Source organism: Sparus aurata, chromosome 20, assembly GCF_900880675.1.
Source record: "Sparus aurata chromosome 20, fSpaAur1.1, whole genome shotgun sequence".
In the NCBI taxonomy this organism is placed as follows: domain Eukaryota; kingdom Metazoa; phylum Chordata; class Actinopteri; order Spariformes; family Sparidae; genus Sparus; species Sparus aurata.
Genome location: NC_044206.1, coordinates 19,711,972 through 19,736,303, shown reverse-complemented (window position 1 = coordinate 19,736,303; position 24,332 = coordinate 19,711,972). Strand labels below are relative to the sequence as shown.

At 41.4% G+C, this 24,332-nt stretch overlaps 1 protein-coding gene across 4 annotated transcripts in view; it reads right to left on the bottom strand.

The window, feature by feature from the left end:
* Positions 1-22,348, bottom strand: part of mta3 (metastasis associated 1 family, member 3) — a 31,084-nt gene extending 8,736 nt beyond the window's left edge. For 3 of the 4 annotated variants that reach the window (XR_003981922.1, XM_030400824.1, XM_030400826.1), the window contains exons 1-14: positions 22,043-22,348; positions 19,748-19,815; positions 18,529-18,622; positions 13,080-13,206; positions 12,873-12,936; positions 11,997-12,114; positions 11,215-11,317; positions 9,794-9,893; positions 9,513-9,701; positions 7,646-7,720; positions 5,158-5,216; positions 4,861-4,979; positions 3,431-3,588; positions 1,644-1,866 (exon numbers count right to left, since the gene is read on the bottom strand). Coding sequence is in view for 3 of the 4 variants with exons in the window: in XM_030400824.1 (XP_030256684.1) it covers positions 1,644-1,866; positions 3,431-3,588; positions 4,861-4,979; positions 5,158-5,216; positions 7,646-7,720; positions 9,513-9,701; positions 9,794-9,893; positions 11,215-11,317; positions 11,997-12,114; positions 12,873-12,936; positions 13,080-13,206; positions 18,529-18,622; positions 19,748-19,815; positions 22,043-22,070 (1,525 nt within the window). In the remaining variant the exon portion in view is untranslated. Of the gene's footprint in view, positions 1-1,643; positions 1,867-3,430; positions 3,589-4,860; positions 4,980-5,157; positions 5,217-7,645; positions 7,721-9,512; positions 9,702-9,793; positions 9,894-11,214; positions 11,318-11,996; positions 12,115-12,872; positions 12,937-13,079; positions 13,207-18,528; positions 18,623-19,747; positions 19,816-21,671; positions 21,761-22,042 lie in introns of those variants that run through there. The other variant, XM_030400825.1, reaches the window with a different exon arrangement.
* Positions 22,349-24,332: the final 1,984 nt, after the last annotated feature.

Sequence of the window (24,332 nt, the reverse complement as noted above, 5' to 3'; positions counted from 1 at the left end):
AGTGTCGCTCAGACCGCATGATCTCCCTTCTATCTGCTCGGACTTACCAAGAATACTAAACACTGCCTTAACATTTCTGCAGAGTCATGCAATTGGAGCTTGGCAGAATCAGTCCTGATCACCTGTTTGATTGTCTTGTGTGCCTCTTTTATACATTTTAATGAATGCAAATGCGGTCAAACGAGTGAGGAAACCACTCTGAGGTGTTAATGTGGTGACTTACTTTCAGGGATGGCATGTCCGTTAGAGAATAATCTCCCACATGCACATACACAGATGTAAGTACATGCTCACATGCACACACACAAACCAAAAACAACAACAAAAAAAAAGGAAACGTATTGGAAGCACACATACATTAAAATATGGATATGACAGCAGGCACTGGAGTCCATGCTGGGGGTGGGGATGCGAGCCTCTATGGTTCCTCTGAGTGTGGTGGAGTTGATGGACAGATAACACGGGACACATGAAGCACAAGGACTCGGAAGAGATGCTTTCAGGAGTGACTTTATTGGAGGTCTACTCTCACATTCACACAGTGATGAAAGAAAAGAGCAAAAAAGAGGTAGAAGGTGAGATGAGAATATTGCAACAGTTGTTAGAAGATGAAGGACGAGGAGGCAGAGGAGTGGAGGGGGAGGGGAAATGGCTCTGAATGGCAAATCCTGTCCGCAGGATTTACAAGAGGCAACATGATGGATTCATATGAATATTGCATGATCTGAACACAGGAGGGGGGGGGGCGGGGGACCATATCACAAGGACGTGGTCTGGTTGATGACTCCTAATGTTTAAGCCTGATCTACAGCGGGAGATGCAGCCAGCAGCAAAGAAGTCAAGAGCAGCTAGTTATTCTTTGTACCAAACAAACCAGAGGAGGTTCTTATTTCAGCTTCGACCTCCCTTCTTTCAAGTTTCATCAGTCCGAATCTAAAGCTCATTATGTCACACAAACACACATGATTAACAGCATGAGAATGTGCGCGTAAAGAGGGCGATGGCAAACACACTGTAGCCGAGGTTCAGTATTTACAATAAACATTCGCAGCTGAGGGATCAGCCATGACAGCACAGAAGGGGCACGCCTGTGCCAGCGGCGCTGTGCAAAATAGAGCTTCTCTTAGTAAAATACATTTTCTCTACATCTAAATTCAGTAAATATACGGCTCAGACTAAAGTATGACTTCTATTACAGTCTACTTGTTTATGACAGGAGCAACACGAGTTATTATGCGAGTGTAGAATAGCCCTGTTTAACCGAGAAATCTTTGCATGTCATTTCAACAATGGCTTTCAGTTCACAGTGACTAAGAACCATAACAGATAAAAGAATAAAAAAAACAAAACAAAAAAAACACGAATGAAAAGATGATCAGAACTCATAGTTATGAGGACAGGCAGTCTTTATTGGAAACAGGGGGTGGGAGAATACAAAAACCAAAATAATAATAACAATAATAATAAAAACAGAAAGAGAGACAGACGGGGGGCAGAGATGGGCAGAGATGGGGGCTGATGGTGGGGCAGTCGGGGTGAGGAAGGGTGGTGAATGCGTGTGTGTTTGTGTTTGTGTCTGCGTGTGTTTTGTCTGCGTGTGTGTCCATGTGGCAGAAGTTAGGAGGAATTGAAAGAGCTCTTACACTCTGCCTTTATGGCCCCACAGTTAATGGGGACAAAGGGCCGGCGCGCGGCACGGCGCAGCCTGATGATGTCACGGCACATGTGCCGGGCCAGCTTGGTGAGGCGGGTGGCCTGCAGCAGGAAAGCCTGCTTGGTCTTCATGGAGGATTTGGGGCTGCCGCTGTTTCGCATCGGCACCATGTGGTTGGACTGGCGAGGACCATGACTCCGTGAGCGAGGCTCCTGCGATGGAAAAAGGGACAGAACAGAGGACACTGAATACAGCTGAACCTGCAACACTGTGTGTTTGTATCGATACTGCAGATTTGTATATTGTACTGTGTTCTTCAGATATTTTGTTATCTTCTTTTTCTTTCTCCATGTCTTATAACATCTAATCATTTTATATCACCCCTTGTTGTAAAAAAGCGCTCTGAGCAGAACACGGAGAGAATATCACTATAGAGGGAAGGGAAAACCTTTGACTTGACTTAAGGAACACTATTAACGCTTCTAAAAGTTCTGAATCCTTTTTTCTCAATCATTTCCCTCATATGAGCAATGCAGTCTTATAAAAACATAAAATTTTTCTGGCTAAGTTGAAATAGTTTGGTTATTTTGTATGAGAGATTTCTGAATCTGGGTTCTCGTCTCTGCTCTTCTCACTGTTTTGAAGTAAACGAGGCTCAGTCAGGACCACTGCCTCTCAACCTGGGGGGGAGGGACCCCTGAGGGGTTGCTAGTTAAATACCAGGGGTCGCCAGATGGTTGCACAGGGCAAAACGATTTTAGAGCTGGGAATAGTTTTTATGTCACAATTTTTTAAGTGAAACTCTCGCCAAAAAGCAACCAAGACTTTATTTGCGATTGAATATGAGCCAAACCTTCGTGTAAAAGCACAATTACGACGAAAGACGCACTTTTAAAATTTACCGTAGTTGGGTTTTCGGGCACGTTAATTTTGAACGGGATAGCTAGGGGCAGAGATACGCATCAAAATTGCTATTTTTAGAACACCAAGAAGGCTCGACACAACATGAATTATGCTTTTACACAAAGGTCTGACTGATATTCAATCGCAAATAAAGCCTTGGTTGCTTTTTGGCGAGAGTTTCACTTTAAGTTCTGATTGAACACATACAAAGAATATTTTTTTTCTTCATTTTGGCACTGTCACGATGCTATTAAAAAAGGGGGGGGTTACGTAACATTCAAATATATTCATGTGTGGGTTGTTCACTTTTGCTACACTCACGCAGTCGGATGAAGTCAATAACTAAAGATTTTAAATGTTAAACTGCATAATAACATTTGTAAAATTTGACTGTTTTTACTTTTAAAAACAATGTGTCCAAATCACTCTTATTTTCTCCACATCAAAATGTCTTTTATTTTGAATGTACACAACTCACTGGAGCGCAAACTGCTGAATGCTTGAAACTGTTCATAAAATGTTCAGATGTTACCACCAAGTGAAACCTGTTACAAGAAGAAAATACCGACACCATATTGGAGTTTTTGAATGCAGACAGTACATGCATAAAAAACAATACGTATGCAAAATGTGCATCTGGCTAAAACTGACAGTAAAACAATAAATCCTGACCTCGTGAAGGTTAAATGACACGTTAGCAAAGGGTGTTGACTCAATTGTAGGTTGAGAGGCTGAATTCCTTCAAAACGCTGAGGTTAGGTGAATATAGACATGTTTGGAAGAACTGCAGACTCCCTGATGTTTGTCAGAATCACCCTCCTCCCCCCATAACATCCCCTGTGTTTTACATCTCTGCCTTCTGACCGAGCTTACATTGCTTGCTGGACTGGGGGAGGTCCTCTCCTCTGGGGCCTCTGCTCTGCTTGGCATCTTCAGGCCGCCGTACTTCTTCCAGTACATCCAGCAGGAAACGCACAGGCGACACTGCATGTTTGGAGGCCCCCACGAGTACCACTGGGCCGACTGCATGGCTGTTAATGTACGAAATGCATTAATGAGAGTTTAAAGCATCGCTGGAGAAAACTGGCCCACAGACACTCAGCATATTGATCTCTCTTTGTCTCAACTATCTCCCTAAATGATTTAATCAATGTCGGATCGAGTCTCTCTACAGGCCTGCTGCTGACTGATGGGATTACCCTAAGTGATTTAAACATCTTAAGAAGCTCTGTCCATGCACAAAACGCCCCAAATTTAAACCATTAATTATGTTCAACAAGAGCCAAATCCAATTTAAAATGAAAATAAAAATGTGTGGAACTTTAAATATTGCACATTATCTTCATTACGCTGTAGTGGCAGGTGGCAACATAACTGATTAGTAACAGATGCTCATTGTTTTTATTAAAGCAACAAATAACAGGGAGGACACATGGTGGAAATTATGCAGATATTCAAGAAATATTATGTTTAAACGACTAGTATTTCAGGTGCAGACGAGCGAGGGTAGAAACATTGAATCAACCAGTTGACACTTCGCACACATCCCGAGTTTCATGTACAAAACAGCAATTAGTGCTGAAACAATTAGAGGAATAATCACTTTGTTAGCCAACAGAAAAAGGACTTATTCCTAAAATCATGCATTATCATAAAATGACAAAACACTTAATAGAACCGGCCACATGTTGAGTTCATCCTCAAGATAGATAAGGAAAGGAAATAACCAAAGTATCTGCCAACTGAAGCGGCAATTAGCTCAGTTAGCAGTGCAGTTAGCGGTCCGGAAGGTGAGTTTTGGACCAAGTTAGTATACTTTCTGCACTGTGTTGACCATCAAGTTTATCTCTGAATAAAAACACTCTCACCTATTGCACCTTTAAATGTAAAGACATGCACTTTAATCTGTCTTATATTATCATTATTACAATGAAGTAAACATTCAGAGGTTTTGGACTATGAAACTGTAAATGTCAAGGAGAATTCTATTGAAGAAAAACAATCAACACTACAATAAGCTTGTTAGCCCTTAGCTTTCAGGAACTGGGCAAAGGGGAGGTATTGATCAGTGGATTAGTCACAGCTGTCAAGATAAATAACCAGGTGAGAAGTGATGAAAGCGTCTCTTCCAGAGTCAGAGGAGCACAATATTGAACAAGAAGTCCTTTGGCTGGCTGAAGCTGAATTGTTTCCCTTTCATTTATAATTGACCTGTGCTCACAGCCTCTGTGATTCAATTTCACACCTGCAATGCTTAAACACGCACCCACTCGCTCTGTCACACACACACAAACAAAACTCACTATAGCAGCTCTCGCAGGCTCTGCCCCCGCCTGCTGCGTGGAAGGCCCCGGGGCCCGCTCCATTCACTGTGGCCATTTTGCCGTTGGTCATTGAGATCTGGTTGGGGTTGGGCTTGTTACTGTCGGAGAGAAGAAAAAAGGTTTTAACATCTCAGGGAGAGATTTAAGGCCGACTGCAGCTGGCCTGTGCAGTGCTTTAAATCAAACATATCAATTATGTATGAAACAATGATCATCTGGCAGCTGAAGGTACAGTAATAACACCAACATCTATAAATGTGGAATGAAGTGACTTACTATGTGGGGATATAAACCTGCTTCAGTTTGCTCTCCGCCTCGGCTGCCTTCAGTCTCTTCTGCGCAGACAGAAACACAGTGGATTGGTTCATTAATAACAAAAGAAATCAACAGCTGTCTGGAGACAGTTTGACACCTTAGAGAATTTAGTCTGACAGGCAGCCTGAAAACAGGACTGAAGGATTATAAAGACAATCATTCAATGTGTCAATGCGTTATCAAGTGTGGCATTTCCCGTCTTCTAGACACTTCTCACTGATAATCTATACAGCTGAGGTACGGGAAAACCTCTTTGGGATTAAAAGGGTTATCACTTCTTCAATCACTTGTGTTGGCTGTTCAGCTGAGCGAATCAATGCACGAGAATGGAACGGATTAAGTTTGGGAAAGACTCTCGAGGCTTTTGCTGTGGTATCCATGATTTCACCCATTTAGCAGTTTTATCCTTTTCTCGCCTCTGCCATTTTTATCAGACATATTCTCGATGAGCAGTCACCATATTAGCCGCATTGGCGCGAACATGGTGACAAACACAGCTTTATCATATCCAGCTGGTGTTACAGCGAGTTGTTTTGATTTTCCTGCAGCCAGAATTCCCTTCACTTCAGTTTACCGTCTCCATACGGGGTTACTCCACCAATTTTACACACAAGTAGTTCAGTTTATTCTTCATTGGGTGTACTATTCAGTCTGTGAAAACAGCTGTGTAATGTCCTCTGTGGCTCTGGAGAGAGCAACAGGAACTTTGCCAATTTTCAACCAGCATTGTGGCACCACAATTTTGGTGCAGTATGCAACTGAACAACGTTAAACTTTCCATTTTGCCTGCACCGCTTTTGTGCCAGCACAAATCAGGCAAAATGTGTCATCTGGTGGCTGCACGCGTGTCTTTCTACTGCATATACAGCCCAGTTTTATGCGAGGACCGCCTTTCTCAGGCGCACTGTATGTCACTGATGTCACGTTGCACGTCACGAATGCGGCTGAAACCGGTGTGACAGTAGAGAATACAACAAAAGGCCCATTGTGAAAGAAGCGTCTGTAAAACGCTGGATAGATTCTTTTGAGTGTCACAACCCCCGCCCAATGACTCATTTTACTGTCATAATTTGAGCCATTCAGTCCAATAACATTTGGAAAGTCTCGAAGAAGCGCACGGTTAAATTATTTGATCCCTGTTCAAATTACCCATGCACTAAACTGGATGTTAGCCGGCTCGGTGTGCGATCCAGGTATTTTCATAGACGGGAAGTCAAGCTTTTCTGGCTTCAAAACACATAGCTCCAACTCTAACACTGGTAATAAAACATCCTTAATAGACCGCGTCCTGAATTCTTTTCATATTCAACTGGTGTTGATATCGCCTCATCACTTTACAGAGCAGAATTTAGCATGTTCACCCGGGTCATATGTTTAGATCAAAGCAGAGCAGAGGTGATAAAAACCTCTTGCCTTCGTCCTCTTACCCCGCGACGTCTCATAACAACAACAACAACAACAACAACAACAACAACGGCGGACTACATGCTGGTGTTCGTGCTGCAGGAGATATTGAGCCTATTAGGGTTACTTGGACAAAATATTATGCTGCTCTGCCACTACGCTGAGCAAAAAAGGATTATGGACAACCAACTAGCCATTTTCGTTTTCTTGTTGTGTTCGGTTTCTCCTTCTACTGTCCGTTTGTATACAGTGCGCAAGCTTTATGCTCATGCCCCGTCTCTTCTTCTCCGTTTTTGGTGAATTTCAAGCGCCACCTAAGGCCTGGAATATGAACTAAAGCGTGTTGAGTGGTTTACAATGGATCCGTCTGGACGCAAATATTCTTGAAACGATGCCAAGGAAGACGGAAGGGAAAAAGATTGTTTTGGTACGTGTGGACATAGCCTCAATTGACCCGGGTGTAAATGCTGAGTTTACACATTCCCATTACACACAAAAGCCGATCTTAGAAGGTTTAAGTGGGATTTTCCACCAGTGAGACAAGGGCGTTTAAAAGAAAGGTTTATGTTTATTGAAAGATGCTCTTGAGGGTCATTGTGGGAACTGTAGGATCCAAATCCGTTCAAGTCTGAGTGTTTATAAAAAACTAAAATTCAACATTTCTCAGCTTCTGCTTCATTGATTTTGAACCTCACGAGTCCTTTAACTTTATGGAAGTGCAATACTAAATCGCTTTAGTGCCCATTTGAAAGAAACAGAAGGGGTGTAGCAACAAAAAATGTTTTATATACATAAATGAAGACATTAAATGATGGTTTTGTTTTGCTTGTTCTCATAAAAACACACAAATCTTTTAGGGGGTCCGGCTTCAGGGGCGCACATAATGAATAGAAACAGAAACTCTGTTTAGAAGAAAACTCCACAGGGCAACTTTCAGCCTTGGACTCTAAATCTAAAAGTCCTTCAGACGGCCGCAGGAGGAATACAGATTGCACTTTTTGAATCATACATTTCTGTGGTTTTGAAAATTCTGAATTAGTCTCACCTGTTGCACATATCTGTCTGTGGTCTTCCACATGTAGTAGTACTCTATGATACTAGTCAGAGACTTCCATGGCAGCTGCACAAGAGGGAAGAGAGAAGAAGAGTGGAGGGAAAGAGGGGGGGGGGAGACAGAGAGCAAATTAATGATATTAATATCTCATGTTCTTGCCATCTGGGTGCGAAAGCCTTCATGTATATTCATGAACGAGAGGCATCGTGACCAAAGAAGCTGAAAGCTAGCGGCTTTGCTCGGTTCCGAACCCCAGAAGAAAATACACATATACTCTCTCTCACAAACACACACGCACAGTGATTCACACATTTAATAAGTATTCATGAGCACCTGGTGCCACTGCATACACCCCTATCCTGCCTTTATTGTACAGAAGTGGTAGCTGGTGGGAAGGAAAGTTCAATAGTATCAAATAGTCATCCCCTGTAGGCTTGAAAGGCAGCTGTTAAACTTGGTAATTTTGTCCTTCACAGAACAGTGTGTGATCAGCGTGAATTCATGCAGCATGAGGGAGTCCCGAGTTTTCACTGAGGAGGAAGAAATACCAACACATCCAAAAGAAACTCCTCGAAATCACATCTGCAACATGATAAATCTTCCATCGTCCATCAGGCTCTGAAGGAAGTTTCAAAAATCCAGATTTACCACCTAAATACTGCCAAACACACAATACAGATGCAGAGCTGACACACATGAACAAACAGCCAGCTGTGAAGTGAATTGTGCTGGACGAGTGAACTGAGAAAGTTTGAATACAACCACTTCTGAACAGCCACATAACAAGCCTACAAAAAGGAGAATTTTTCATTAGAGTGGGAACGATAAGTCAAGTAATCGTTAAGTCAATTAAAAAGGAATTAGTTGCCTCCTATTTTGATGATTGATTATCTGTTTTAGTTATTTTTCAAGTAAAAATGTCAAACCATTGCTGGTTTCAGCCACTTAAATTAAAGGGTTTGCTGCTTTTCTTTGTCATTAATGATGGTAAATGACCCTATGAGGAATGAGTCTTTGTATCATCGACTGTTAGACTGACAAACAAGGCAATCTGAAGACCTCACATTGGGCTCTGAGAACCTGAGCAGAATTTTTCAAATAAAATCAAACTTAACTTATTGATCTTGAAAATAATGAAAAGATTAATCAAAAGGGAAAATAGTCACTAGTTGCAGCCTTTTTTTTACTCTTAAGCTCCCAATAACTTGCTTCTGTAGGTAGAATCACGGTTGACAACAATGTAAAATATCGCAAATCCCAGTTCAGACCAAAGAGTTGTGAGTAGACAAAACTATTTTAGAAAGCTGCTGTGGAAAGTCGCAGAAGTATGAACTGACCCGTCTTAGCACTTAGCTTTTGCACACTATTCACTTCTGCACACTATTCACTTCCCTTACAATAAATTTTACTAACAAAGTTTCCGTACGCTGACTTTCATCAGGTTATCTCCCTCCCTCCCTCCCTCCTGTTGTTAAAATTAACTGCAAGTGAAGCAGACAGATTTAAATTCACGCAATGCAATCAGCCCCTCGTACCAAGTCAGCCAAATAAATCAGTTACAAACTGTCAGCTGGTCGAAAGGGCAGACACACAGAATTACAAAGAGCAGAAGCAGTGGAGATATCTCGTCTAGTCACATTGGTGTGAATTGGAGGGTTTTCAGAGTGTTGCAGACCAGCGCAATGCAAGAAGTTGCAGGTTTCAACTAATCTCATCATGAATCATTGATCTGAACGGGCGTTTACACATACCTGAATATCAAATATAAAAATGTTTTATTATTCAATCACCTAGGGCAGTTTTCTGTTGCAGCTGGAGTCAGGCCAGAGTGTGAGCACAGTTAGTTAAACACACTTACAAAGTCTTGTCGGATGTCATTGAAGTCTTTTCCGTATTTCTCTAGTGCCTCTTCAAACATGGCCGCTTCCGAGGCGCTCCACTCCTCCATCTCATCCCTGCAGAGCACCGGGCCACCCGCTGGGACCAGTACACTCAGCGCACTGGACAGGTCGTAATTATGACGATGCAGCGTGTCCATCGCGTGGAACTGCAGCCAACAAACACAGATACGTGTTATGATCTATCATTTTACTTACAACCAGGTGCTGCAGGGTGTGTGTGAGTGTGTGTCCAACTCACCAGTGTGATATCTCGCGAGGCTGCAGCTGCACTCATGTGTAAGCTCGGCTGTCTGACTGAACTGCTGCAGTCCAACGCTCGAGCAAAGGTCCCAACCGCCCTGAAAAATAGACGCGAACACACATAAACAGCCATACACAATACATATAAATCACACAGTACAGGCTCATTGTTTTTTGTTAATTGTTTTTTTCTAAAATCACCCACACACACACACATAAGCTTCCAGTAATGGGAAGCAGAAAACGGCACAAATGAGCCTGCCATGAATCAAACAGAGTAATTTATCATGTGAATATTTGCACCATTAAACATAAATCTGTGTTTCTGTTATTAATATTAAATGTCGTTTTCATCAATTGTTATCGAAATATAAACAAATATATCCACATATAATTTTTGTAGAACAACACATGAAAATAATGAGCTTCACTCTGGAGCTTTTCCTCGAAAAATAACAACAACAACAATCTATTACTTTTGCAAATATGCTTGCATTATAATCCACAGAGTTAAAAACAAATTAAAAATTCACTTTCCAACTGAAATACATCTTCACTTGAATGATCTGCTATCTTTTTATAAAACCAGAGATCGTTCCTCAAAAAATGTCTTCCTCTGAATGTGTGACAGGCTCCAAAATCAACACCTGATTTTCCATTTGGACGGTTAAATCTCTGAGGGTTGTTCGCCACACTGGTGGGTAAATCTTTGTGCCACAACAGTCACATGATGAAAAACTACTCTGAGATTCTCCACCATGTTTTGTTGTCACTTACAGACGTATCTTCTCCTCGCTGTCTGTGTCAGAGTTTCAGAGACAGCAGATGGGCTTCATGGTGCATTCGGGTGCACCGTGTAAACTCAGAAATCTATTGACTTATGGTCACAAAGCTTGTTAAAACAGCAAAGTTTCCCTTTTGTTCTTATTTTCCTTTGTTGAAACACATGGGCCCACATCTATCATTATTCTTTTGTTTGTCTCCCACAGCCCATTTAATGATTAGATGCTTGAACTATAATGATATCAAATTAACTTCTCAAGAGAAAGATGCTACCCACACATCTCCAATTGACTTTTTGATGTAAACATTAATAATGTTAATAATGCACCAAGCTCCAGGGTTACTTGTATTAGTCCTTACTCTGCACCTTCACTCAAATACCCCTGACTGAATCGATATTTAATCATCAGTGGTGATGCCCAGCTCTAAAATAATGGCATTAAAAAGGTACCAGTGAGGTTTCAAATACTCTAATACCTTAATGCGAAAAGTTCGATCTGTCTGTTCGTGAGGCAAATTGGTTGCAGCTGCCGACTGGAGGAATCAAGCTCATGACATGCTGTTATATGATACGGTCTCTTTGGACGATGTGGTCAGGTGATTGTCAGTGTCCAGGTCAGTGATGAAAGGTCTTACCGTGCCACCACTAGGAATTGGTCTATCTGTTTGTTGGTGAGTGGACACTCTGGATCCCACAGCTTTTCTTCTAACTTGGACTGGTCCCTGTCGTCTGCCTCACCTGCAGGACACACACACGCACACACACCAGCTTACAAATCGAGCGAACATCATATATTATGATCATGATTATGATTATCAACCTGTGAGATTGCTGTATCAACTTTTCTGGTAGAACAGGTACTTTAAAGTCTGCACACTCTTTGCTACCATCTTAAAATGTCGACGTACTATAATGATGGTACTGGACAGGAATTTAACAAATCAAACAACGCTCATTTTTGGACTTTCAGCTCAACGGTGCCAAAGAAAAAATCTCAGTGGCTGTAGATACCCGTTTATACTTTCTAGCTGCTTGTGTGAATAAGGCTCATCACGTCAGTCATAAAACCATGTCGTTTATTGTTCATGACAAGTGTGGACAATCTATAAATAAGCAGTGTTAATCATGTGCTTTTACACCAAACCTCTAACTGATTATACTTTGTACTACATTTCTATTTTCATACTATACTTCAAGAACAAAAAGGCTGTAATTATCTCCTTTAGAAGAACAAAGTCTGCATATTCTCAACACTACCCGTCCCCACTGTCACCCTTTGAGACCAATCACACAAACACACACACTCGATGTTTCGATAATGAGGCTAGAGAAGTTTCTAAATCGATCTAGGAAACAAAGCCTTTAGGTCATATTTAAAAAAATCACGGTGAGTGAATCATGTACAGTTCTCACTGACCCTCTTGTAGCATTTCAGGTACGTCTGCCTGAAAGCGCGGTCCCACTCTGATCTCTCCTTTGTCGGCCAGGAGGGTCTTCTGTGTCGGGTCGTACACCAGCGAGTAGAAGAACGTATCCTGAAGAAATCAATACACCAATCAGCCTCCAGATTTCAAAGACACAAGCTCTAATGCCCTACAGACTGTCAGGGTGTCCACAGGCGTCAGATACCTAATTCAATGTTTTTCAAATCTATGACTGATTGTTGGACAAATCTTCCATGTATTGGAACAGTAACATTTTCCTCGTTTCCCCAGCTGTTGTTTAACGGAATGATCTGACTTTACTATCTGTAACAGCAACATACTAAAATTAGAAACAAGGTCAAGTTTTAGAAGGAAATGAAGGTGATGCTGCAACTGCTTATTCAAGCACTGCAGACGAGTAAAAAGGTAGGTAGTATGTACTGAAAGTGTTGCGGTGGAGATGTAGGTTTTATATAGGAATATGGTTTTTTGAGCATAACTCAAAAGAGCTGAACTCATTTTCACAAAACGAATTTTAAAAGATGGATAAATCCAATAAGATAAAAGTAAGTGGCAATAAATTCAGATTCAAGACCACTTCATGACTTTTAAGGCCCGATACGTTTTGACAAGTTGACTTTAAAAGGACCTTTCGACAACCTACGTACTGCACATTTTCATTCTTATGCTGACCAAAGGATAAATGAAAAAAATAACCAGCTGACTGATCAGCAATGAAAGCAATCTTTCCCTCAGTTTTTGTCATCTGCCATTTGAAAGAGCCTGACTTGACCTGCAAAGACACAGTCTGCTGCAGGCAAACACCGGTAAAAGATGACATACCCAAGTTGCTTTCCTCTCTGACTCACCTCTTTGTCAAGGTATGAAAGAACTGCTTCGGTCTCGTTCAATAATGCGACACTGCATTTCCCCCTAATAGGGAGAGAGGGAAGAAACAAGCACCATGTAAAACTCAGGAAGTGGGCATTTGTCTTTTCATGGCTGGATAAGTGACCGTCCATGGGCACTGCCGGCACTTGATGATGTTCGTGTGTGTGTGTGTCTTTGTACGGTACCTGATGTGTGTCGCGGGTAGACTCTCGTACTGCCGGGAGAGGAAGAGCTCTCTGTGGCGAAGCTGGTGTTTCTGTTTTTCTGTTAGCTCTGTCTCTGTCGGGCTCTCCTTCTCTTCTTCCAGCTCCTCTGCAAAAGGCACACAGAGGAGACAATCACATATTAATGGTGATTAAAAAAAAAAAATGGAGTTTGTGTGTCACAAAGAGATATTACACAAGAAACACGACAGTGGCTTAATCGTGACAAATAAATCACAGATTATCAGAGTCACAAATGGTTTCGCCCTCATTCATCCATTTATCTCAAAGACTTCAGACAAGAACACTTCATGATATTTCATAATGCCACCGTCTTCAGATATAAAACAGGCTGGTAAAATGGCGCTCTGCAATCAGAAACTATTGCTGCCATCCATTAAAGACACTCAAGCTATTATGCTCGGGACTATTACTAGAAATGTAATTTGTAGATGTAAATGTAAGGACAGCTTTCATCCATAAATACTGGATTAGCTTGCTGCTGCTGAGTCAGCACACAACGCCAAGAGGCAGATAAACACTTTATATCACACAGTGCAGGCATATACCTGGATAAATAAACATCATCTGCCATTGGCAACTATTTATTATTACACCAGTTGTTTATCATGAGCCAGTGCTGGCACTAGCGGAGCATCACATCCCTGTTAGAAAAGCCCCAGATTCCCCATTTCCTGATATAAATCACACTTTATGTTGCCAGTTTCCTTTTCAGTAGTGCTTGTTGGACGGTCAAAAAGGCATTGGAAAACCCTCCTCCCACACCTTTCTGTAACTTTCCCAAACCGACAATCACACGCCCACCTCACACTGTTATTAGCCCGCTGTGCGAAGGTGAGAAGAAGCCAGGGTTGGAACTTCTCACTCTAGATCTCTTTTTTCATTCCTGCAACACCTATTTCTGTCATTTGCCATGTGAATAACTGCGTGCAACACTCAGAAGTCTTCCAAGAGAGACTCTCTGAGAACGTGCAGCCAACTAGTAAAATGCCATTGCACCGCCACCTTCCATTGTGACTGTCGAGAATAATTACTCATTTCCAACCAAGTGTAAAATCCACTATGACGTCAGCCATTGCTTTGAACATCAGAACATCATGCTGTATTGAAGAAGATTTCAAACTAGAGACTGACACCATAAGCTCATTAGTAGACCATCTACTGAGGTTATTAAAAATCAAGTAACAAGTAGGGCCCTTTTCTCATAAGCTTACATACAGACTTCTTTTTGAAACCAGTGAAGTCGCCCCGTTGGCTATTCCAAAGAATGCAGTTTCGAGGCACTTAAAGCGCTCCGTCACAGCTAAATCCTTAAGGCCTGCATTTGCTCAAGACAAACTTGTTCATGAAGACGAGTTTGAACACAAAGCTCACTGTTGTTCGATCACAGAACAACGACCACACCCAAGGGCAGGGTAGAAAACCTTCAGTCATAAACCGCTTCACACTGGACAAATAACCCACCAACATCTGGCTTTTGTCTTCAGTGGGAGAGGGTCCAATCATCATTCATTCCCAGGTCAGTGACTCCACAGTACTCATGGGTGTTTACTGACTACAGCTCCACTCAGCAGTGATGGAAACATTACATCCAATGGACAAACAAATATCTTGGCCTTTTTCCGTCACAAGACGATGACAAATGTTGAAATAAAAGATTTTGGCATGTCAATACGTTTCTATTTGTCTCTCTTGGATTAGAGGGGAAACATGGTCAATGTGGATTTTCTATTATTCAGTGAGAACCTGAGGTAAGATTGCACATTGCTCTCAACAATAGTAGGCTAGCCAACGTTAGCCTCAAGTGCTAGAATGTTTATCGATGCCTCTCTCATTGGTTTTTGAAGCCTGGCTCGGAAAGTACCGACATAACCATCCAGAATTTAAACACCAAACATGTTTGATTTTATCGAGGGTGGCCCCGATGAGTCTGTGAGCATTTCAGGAGGCTTAAGACTAGATCTGTAATCTGATCACAATACCGGATAATAAGTGCTGGACAGCATGTTTTGAGCAGGCAATCCACAAATGGATGTAAAAGAATAATCACCATTCCATTTTCACTGGCCTTCAGGCTGTTGTCAAATGTGACACCACAGGAAAAACAAGAGGTAAACTTGTCCGCTGCCAATAGGAAAGGAGGCATTTGTCTATTTAAGAAGGTTTACTCGCGTTTAAGAGAAAAACATGCATAAACACACTAATTTTGGAGGCACAATAGAAATGCAGATGTATTATATAAATATGAATTCACGCCAAAAACATTTGGACAGTTTGTCCTCGCGGGGCATTCATGGCCTTAGTAAGATCACACAAAGTCACAGAAGTAAAACTTCTGCACGCCTGCATCATTGGACCACCCCCTCCCCAAATACAATATCAGAGCTGTATGACCCTTCAACAAGCAATTCAGTTAAAGTGATCCCTTGGCAGTCCACTCCAGAGCAGTGTCTCCGGTTCACCATCTAAGCCTCTCCTTATGTTGAGATTTGAGTGCAACACTGTCTCTCTCTTTTTCAGAGCTCCACTTCTACAATATGTCGGCCGTTCTTACTTTTACCCAACAAACAGCAGGCTTGTTGCTGATTGCTCTCCTTTGATACATCAGAACTGTGACTGCTGTATATAAAAAGAGTTAACTGAAACTGAAAGCTGTTTTTTTACGCTGCCATCGCTTCACACCGAAAGCTTTCCACTAGCAAACCACTGGAAGCCAACTACAGGAAGTCCAACTCTTATTTGTCACGTTCGCAGCCAGTTAGTAATCTATATGTCTTCACATCATGATACAGACATTTTTCAAGATTTTGTCAGTGGATGAGTAGATGTATGCATCCTTGGTAGGAATGGTAGAAGAGGAAACAGTCACAGACAATGTTTAGTTATAATAAAATCTAACTTTGGGATGATTTTAGGGCCACAAACACATTTCACTTCACTTCTATTGTGTTGTGTAGGCAGCAGCAATTTTATCCATAGACGCTTTAAAATATTTGCAAATAAAACGAAAGCTATCTGTGCCACTGGTTAACAATGAGGTTGGAGAATGTGTATTTTCAGGATTAAGCCCTAACCTGTTAGCTCTCCTTAGAGCTAATGTTAAGCCCTCAGCTGTTGTTTGATCTTGCGCTACAATGATTAATCAGCTTGACAGACAAAATGGATGCAAATTCTGCAAACAAAGCTCCAGAATAACTGAATTTTTTACCCTAATTTTAAAAAGTACACATTCAGAGCAACGCATTGATGCTTTCTTGTTTCATCTCAACTTGCTGATCGGTAGTTTGGTAGTAAGTGCAGACATTTCAGCTTTGACTCCTATAAACTGCACATTCTGTTTCATTTTTGTAAACTGGCTGTCGTTTTGTTTTCCCCTTGAAATAATCGGAGCCATAAATTGTGTGAATTCCTTTTCTCTCCAGTGCGGTAGGCAGTGTTAAATGTTATTGTTGTTTCTGTTTCCTCAGCTGACCAGCTGGGAGACGACCGAATCCAAATAGCTCGTGGAATTGGCTGTGATGAATGCATATGTTCCTGCACATTGTGTGGTTTACATTTCTGTGCTTACGGCTGCTTTATGTTGACAGAGTCTAGACAAATCCGCAAAACTGGTTTTCCAAACGGCACAGAGTGAATATTGTTCAGCCACACAATACATTCCTGTCAGTCTCAGTCGCATATGTTCACTTTCAAAACCATGCCTCGCTGGGTTCGCCAGCTGCTCACTCATCATCTCAATCATTCTCTTCAGAGATGCGGGTTCGCTTTGGCAGAAGGAACGATTTCTTTTATGTCCAGAAGGTGATCAATAACTTGTTTTATTCCAAGTGAAACATCACTGGAAACAGGTAAAAGGCTTCCCACACAGAACAGGTGCTGTTGTGATAACAACACCTTCGTACAGCCATACTCACACTCCAGTTCCCTCCCAGAAATAATTAATTGAGAAATAAATGTGAATTACAGATATGAATGGCACCCAAGCATATATGTATGTGATTAAATGGCTGCACTCTGGCACAATGTTCGACATGGGAAACTAACAAAACCAAAAAAATAACATCATATTGAGAGTAAATGTAAAATGTGCAAAGAAAACGCTAAGTAAAAAGACACAGCTGGAAATGTCTGCTAGACTAACATGAAGAGGAGAACCCATATTGATATTTTCTATCACTGAGAAAGAAAATTCAAATGCACTTGACAACCATACAGTTTCAAAATGGCACCATAATGTCATTGCATTGCGTTTACCCCCAAGGGCTATTTTCTCTCATTATCTGCCAAGCAGTTTCCAAATTCCTCGATTAGCTGTTAGACTTGTAGGAGGTTACAAAATTGTAAAAAAAAAACAAAAAAAACCAAAAACAAAATCATCATTGTAATTTCTAGGGCTGGAACATTTGAACTCAACCAAATTAGTATGCAGAAAAATCCAAATGTGAATGTCTTTAAACACTATTGTTTCAATATCCTCTGACAATTGTTGGATAATTTTTTTTTAATGTTTCACCGCTTCAACTACATAACTCCAGCAATTTTACACATTAATGTGTGTTTGCAGGTCTTGGAGAGTACAACTGCATGCGAGAAAAAAGTAGTATAAAGCCTTTTGTTTCTCCAGAGGAAGATGCATGTAATCTGCTAAATTGACACCAGTGATGTCACTCAGTAGCTACATTGCATTGTGGGTAATTGCAGTCACCAGGTTTTGAAAAGGAAGAAGAATGCAAAAGTCTTAAAGGAGTGTTGAAAGGTGTTAAAGGAGTGCAATGCTAGACCAGTGGACTGCTTTTCAAAACCTGGTGCCTACATTACCCACAATGCAACTTTGCCGCTGAGTACATGCATCATCCTCTGGAGCCACAAGAGGCTTTATACTACTTTTCTGAATATGCAGTAGTACTCTGCAAAATCTGTAAATACACTTTAATGTGTAAAATTAGTGGGGTGCTACCTTTTACCTGAAGTCCATCAGTGAGCTCCAGTCACACCACGTTGTCAGGTACCGTGTTGCCAGCAAATGACACACCTCCAATTTCCCAGAGTTCACGGTGTGGTGTTCAAATGGCCTCTTACGCCTGACCAACAGCCAAAAACCCAAATATATATCTATTTACAATGATTTCCAACAGGGAAAGGCAAAAAACCCTCACATTCCACAAAGCTAAAACAAGCAAGTGGAGACACATTTATGCTTAAAAAGTGACGTGTCCCAAAATAATTACCAAATAATTTTCTGTTGATTCATTAGTCAATTAATCAACCGGTCGTTTCAGCTCTACATTTAAGCTAAGTGTATATAAACATACATATCCTGAGGAAACTGTATCATCTCTCACAAGGCTGAATTTTTCAAGAGACTGAAACAAAGGACGAAATAGGAAGTTTGACAGAAGTTCCTACTCACTTGCATGTTTGTCTGCGAGCTGGATGAGGCTGTGGGAGATGTCTCTCCTCCTGTAGAAACAAACCACTTTGGCCTCCACATTCCCGCTTGCCGTCTGCAACAAAGAGAGTACAGGGATCCGGGATGACTGAAAGAGGTGGCAACACCTCCCTGCACAAGCCTCTAATTTCCCAAGAGGCCTGGCGCCTTTGAGTGCTTGTCGAGCTATGCTGCTATGACAGGCTGACCAGGGCAGCAACAGCGCTTTTGATCGAATGATTGATGGATTGTCTCGCTGTGTAATTACGCCGACAGGCTTAAAGACTCATCTACTATTAAATGCTGTGACTGATGGAGAATGAAGGGATGTGGGGGGTACGAGGCTTGAGAAAACGGCTTCCAACTTCTTCTGCTGCTTTTCAAAAGGAAGTTGTAGGTAAGAAGTAGTAATTAATGATACCGTTAATGGACAAAATAACAGGAACACTGCATGATATATTGCAACATACAAAAACATGTCCATCACCCACTCTCTCTCAGCCTCACCAAAACTGTCACAGGACGACTGTTTTACATTGCATCATGTTTTCTCGAGTTCCTGTTATTTTGTCCACCCACTTTATCACTTAGGATGATCACCACGTCCCCAATCTTTGTTTTATAATTTACAGCCTCAATACGTTTTGGGTTTTTTTCACGGCTGTTACTGGCCTGATCTGACACTTTTCCACCCACAGAGTCTGATAATCACATTAATTCATCTGAACATCTTAGTGCATATGCAACACAGGAAATGTTTTTTTAACAACGCCTGTTAGAGATGCTTGTGTAGGATTTAAACATAGTTTGGGTCTATTTTCAACAAACACACCTAGGAAATAATTGAAGACAGGCGGTTTTACAATTTATCAAAAATCAGCAGGAAAACATGAGAAGACGTCGCTTTTCAAAACTGGCCTTTGTCCAAAGCTATCTGAGCTCCTGCTATGCTCATTGGAATAATCTATCCCGCCTACACATACACCCCGACAGGTGTGTCCCATGATCAACGGCAGTTGGGAGAACAAGGAACACCTGTCACGTGCCATCATATTACAGACACTTCATCACAAAATGCACACATGCACGCAGGATTACAAAGAGGGGGTTGGGACAGGAACCGAGAAGAATCCTGGCTATTCACCCTCAGGCATAAAAAGGAATAGTCAAACACAAAAAAGACACGCAAACACCTCTTTACCTTGTTGAGTTCTTCTATCCGGCGGATCAGGTAAGGGTTACTTGAAGAGTTCTCAAAGAAAACATAATCTGTAACAGAAAACACACACTGGTCACTTCACTGTATTGCTGAACTGACTGTGGGACCAGGAGAAGAAAAAAAAAAACAGTCGCCACTTAATTACCTGAACAATCAAATGCAGTCCTATTCAGAAAAGTCAGCTTTTTAAAAAGCTCAGTTCAATATTTTCTTTCAAAGCAAAACTCATAAAAAATCACACATTTACAAACACCAATTTAACTATGTGTTTTTTATTGAGGTTGTAGTTTGCAGTGATGTAGAACTGGATTGCAAGTGCTTTTAACCTTTTGCCATCATCTCCATCAAACAGTCTCAACATGAAGATAGCATTACGATCTCCTAAATGTGCAACATCTGGCAGGAAAATGAATGATGGTGCCTGATAAAGGGACCAGGAAATGCACATACAAGTACATATATATACTTACTGAAACCAGTGAAATGTAAGTTGAGGAACTGGAACTGGCTGAGTAACATACTGTTGAGGTCTCCTAATTTATTATATATTACATTGAAAACTAGCGGATTGCTGCTACAGCGGAGCCAACACTAGAGGCATGTTTATCTGTGTAAATGTGAAGAAATACACAAATCTATCAGCCTTGCTACATCTAGAGGATCAGGTCAAAACACAGACAAGAAGATCACTAACAAACTGGACAATTGTAACAAGCAACAACCGCAGAGAATTTCAAATGGGGCAACAGGGCGAAAGCGACTTTCCTGGATGTGTGCTGAAAGACTTCTCATGGCCCGTGAGCCCGTCACCATACTGTTATGATTTTCTCACGTAAATAAAGTTGAGGACAGGGGTATGTTTCCGTCATAATTTTTCCACTGCTCATAAACAAAAAAATCAGCATAAGTATTATATGACTTCACCTAGCCCAAAGAGACGTAAATGTAGACCGATATATACACAATAACTCTGGAAAGCATCAGGCCATAGAAAAATGCGTCCTCCCAGTGCCGTCTGAAATATTGTAAGTACTATGTTTCAGACAGATAAACAGTTCAGTGAAGAGGTAAATATGTCAGAGTTGTAGAGGGGTGACATTAAGGTGCGTTCAGTCAGTGTATATAAACACTACTTGTGTCTGCCTCTGGATTCAAAATACAAAAAAAATATGTGTATCCAAACTTAACTCCAAGCCTAACGTATATTCCTCCTTTTAAACTGTTGCACGTGTGTATCAAGATGCTTCATTTCAACAGTACTAATATCAAGTGAGATTTATCATTATCATCGTCATATAAAGAATTTTAGTGCACCAACAAGTTTTAGGTTGGAGAAGTTAGGAGTTTGCTAAAAGCACCTGAAGGCAGCAGGGAGGACAAGCTGAGGTGACCATATGGACAACAAGCTGATACACGAAACTGATGCTGATAAATTGTTGTCCATAATGTCACCTGGGTGAAGATGCTCCTTGTTTATGTTTGTGACATTTCAAGCCTCCGTGCCAGCTGAGCTCCGTTCAATCGCAACGCCGAGCTGTAGACGTGTAAACAGAGGTGTTTAATCCGACCTGACGCGACGACGCCATGAATCGAGACAATAATTTGATGAATTCCAGCAGACTGCTAACGAGCTAGCTAGCCAGTGGAGCCAATTTTTGCTAATTAACGGCGCTCGTGTTAGAAGTAGGTGAACAGTGTGGCAATAACCAGCGTCTAATGTTACAAGGAGTGTGAGAGAGACTGCTTGTATTGTGTAAAATCGGGCGCCACAGCTGCATTAATGGTAATCAGTGAAGCCCCTGCTGGTGCTAACGTTAGCTAAATAAGGACTCGTACTAATGGCTGCATGCCAGAAGAGGCAAATACAAAGGCAGGCTCAGACAGCCCGTGGTAACATTTTAACAACCTTTTAAACACATGTCTAGTCCAGAGCTCCCGCGGTCTATCAGCCATCCATATTCCGGGTCCGATTATCCGAACAGCAGAGCCCAACAGAGGTGCCGACATTTGTAAAATGTTTACATTGTAAGCTAGCTATGTAGCAAGCTGGCGGCTAGCTGCTGTAGCCACGACAGACGCGAGGCCTGACCCATTTTGAATCCCAAATATTTAGAAATTCTCACCTTCCCGCTCCAACTTAACGCACCCCTGCAAGTGTAGCACAGCCGTATCTCACTATTAGACGCGAAGCAACAACATTAACGCCACATAACAGCCGGGGGATGCAAAAGTGTTGGTGTTTCTGTTTGATAAAAAGATCCACATTGACATACATACCTCCGACCCGGTACATGTTGGCCGCCATTTCTGCCCTCCCGGAGTGTTAACGTAAACCATAAACTAAGAGGAATAGAATAAATTAATAAAAGCGATAAAACTTCCGTTTCTCGTATAAAAAAAAAAAGGTGTAAGGTGCGATAAATTAGGATCGTCGAGACTCCGGATGTGTGAGGCCAATCGGGAGATTTTTGTGGCAAAATCAGCCCCCCCTCCTCCTCCGATTCACTGTTCCCTTTACAATACAGTGAACTCACGGCAGCCAAAAGAAGTCGGATCAACCCGAAAAACCACCGACTGGTGACGTTGAGGGGGGGGGGGGGGGGGGGGGCGCACGCGCAAAACACGGGCACGTGCGCTCCGGCGCGCGCACACACACAGACACCTTTACCTTTAAAACACAACCTGAGAATACTTTTATTCCACTTTAAAACCACTGTCACATGTTTAATAAGCGAATGTTTTAATTCATATAATCAGGCTCATAAAAGGAAAGTCACTTTTGTAACATTTCACGTAAACTCATCAAACTTAAAACTTTAAATATGTCAAAATAAAATACAAAATATTGGTATGAGGTTATGTATTTAATTAAAATAAAAGTAATTTGTTAGACAATCTATACAAGCTGATATTATTACATTTAAGCAATTTAGTTGCATCAGTCTGGCTTGGATTTTGTTGTGCAGCAAACAGGAGCTCTATAATAAAAATCAAGTCATTTTTCGTGTGATCTACTTTATTATTAAGTAACTTGGTGTTTCCTTTATCTGTTCTTTTAACTCCTAATGCAGCCTATTCTGATTTTCCATCAAACATAGATCATGTCAGTGTTAGAAACAGTTATCTAGTGGATAAACGTCCAACCTATATCACATATAATTGATGATTAACTGATAATCCTTTGTTGAGGAAGCCGACTATCAAACAAATAATTGCTTAAAATTTGCATCCCCATGTCAAAGACGTCCATAGAGAGCCTTCTGGTGAACTTCATGGGCCCATATATATGAAAAATAGTGTTCAGAATAAATTACACTGTAATGTTTGTGAGTTTAAAAGGTCAAAAAGTCGCTGTTTGTCGTAATTTAAGTGAAATACCATCTAGTTTTGTTTGAAACCCCTCAGTTATCACCAACACCAACATGGCCGCCGCCTCAGCACAGGAGAAGTATTAACAAAGGTGAAAATCACAATAAATATGGTCATATTGACAACTGCAGTTATGTGAAAGGGTAGTTTATAATATACAGGAGCAGCTCTACAATGTTTAAGTTTCGATCTTGTTGTTGTTTTTCTGAAATGAGGTCCAGTGAGGGGAAACAGGAAGTGGCGTGACCTCGGCTCTCTGTGAGAGCTCTAGTGAAGTTAGTATGCTGACCAGCTAGCATGAAACTGCTTTCTAAATCAAAATACAGACCAACTTAAGTTACAGATTATTCTAACTTTAACTTCACAACTTGTAGGTTGATCAATTTACAGGATGCGACCACATTGTGGTCTGCTTACAGCCCGAAGTTAGTTATTCACAAAAGTAGCGTTTATCTGTGATTAAAATATCTTACTGAACAAAACATGTGATGCCTCAAAGTTTTGTTTGGCACAAAGCTTATTTTGAGCGATATTCAAAGATCTCGTAGGTTTTTTTTTTGAGGGAACCAGGGCGATGCTAACATCCGGGTTAGCCTACAAAAAATACATCATGGCTACACCACTCTATATGTTTGCTTGTTTGCTTTGTACAAGTGCTGGAGTTAGCTCTAAGTGAATTTACATTTGTAGAAAAACATCTCTGTTGAGAAAATTATCACTACAGTATAAAAAAAAGCTCACTTGTTACAGATCAATACATATTTGTTACACAACATCAACCACAAGAATAAGATTTAAAAACAGTAAAACACTACAAATGTGTTGGAATATAAATATAAAGCAAATATCTGAGGACTGTTTTACATCCGGATGTGAATGCATGTCTCCGCGTGAGTTTTCCTCTCTCTGTGCATGTGTCCATGCGCGCGCGCATGTGACATCATTGATGGGATTGGCTCCGCTGACTGGGGTGGGAGAGTCTCCTCCACAGGCTACAGAGGGAGAAGGAGAGGAGTGAGGGACAGAGGGAAGAGTTTCCATCAGCCACGGAGCTCAGCGCAGTGCCACCTCCACTCAGAGAGAGCCACGCCCCGGGGGACAGGGGTGACTGTGGCCCCGCAAGTGCCCAAAAAGCTCCTGTTATGGAAGGGGGAGTGGACGCTGGAGAGGAGTTTTAGTCTGGTTACAGGTTGCCAAG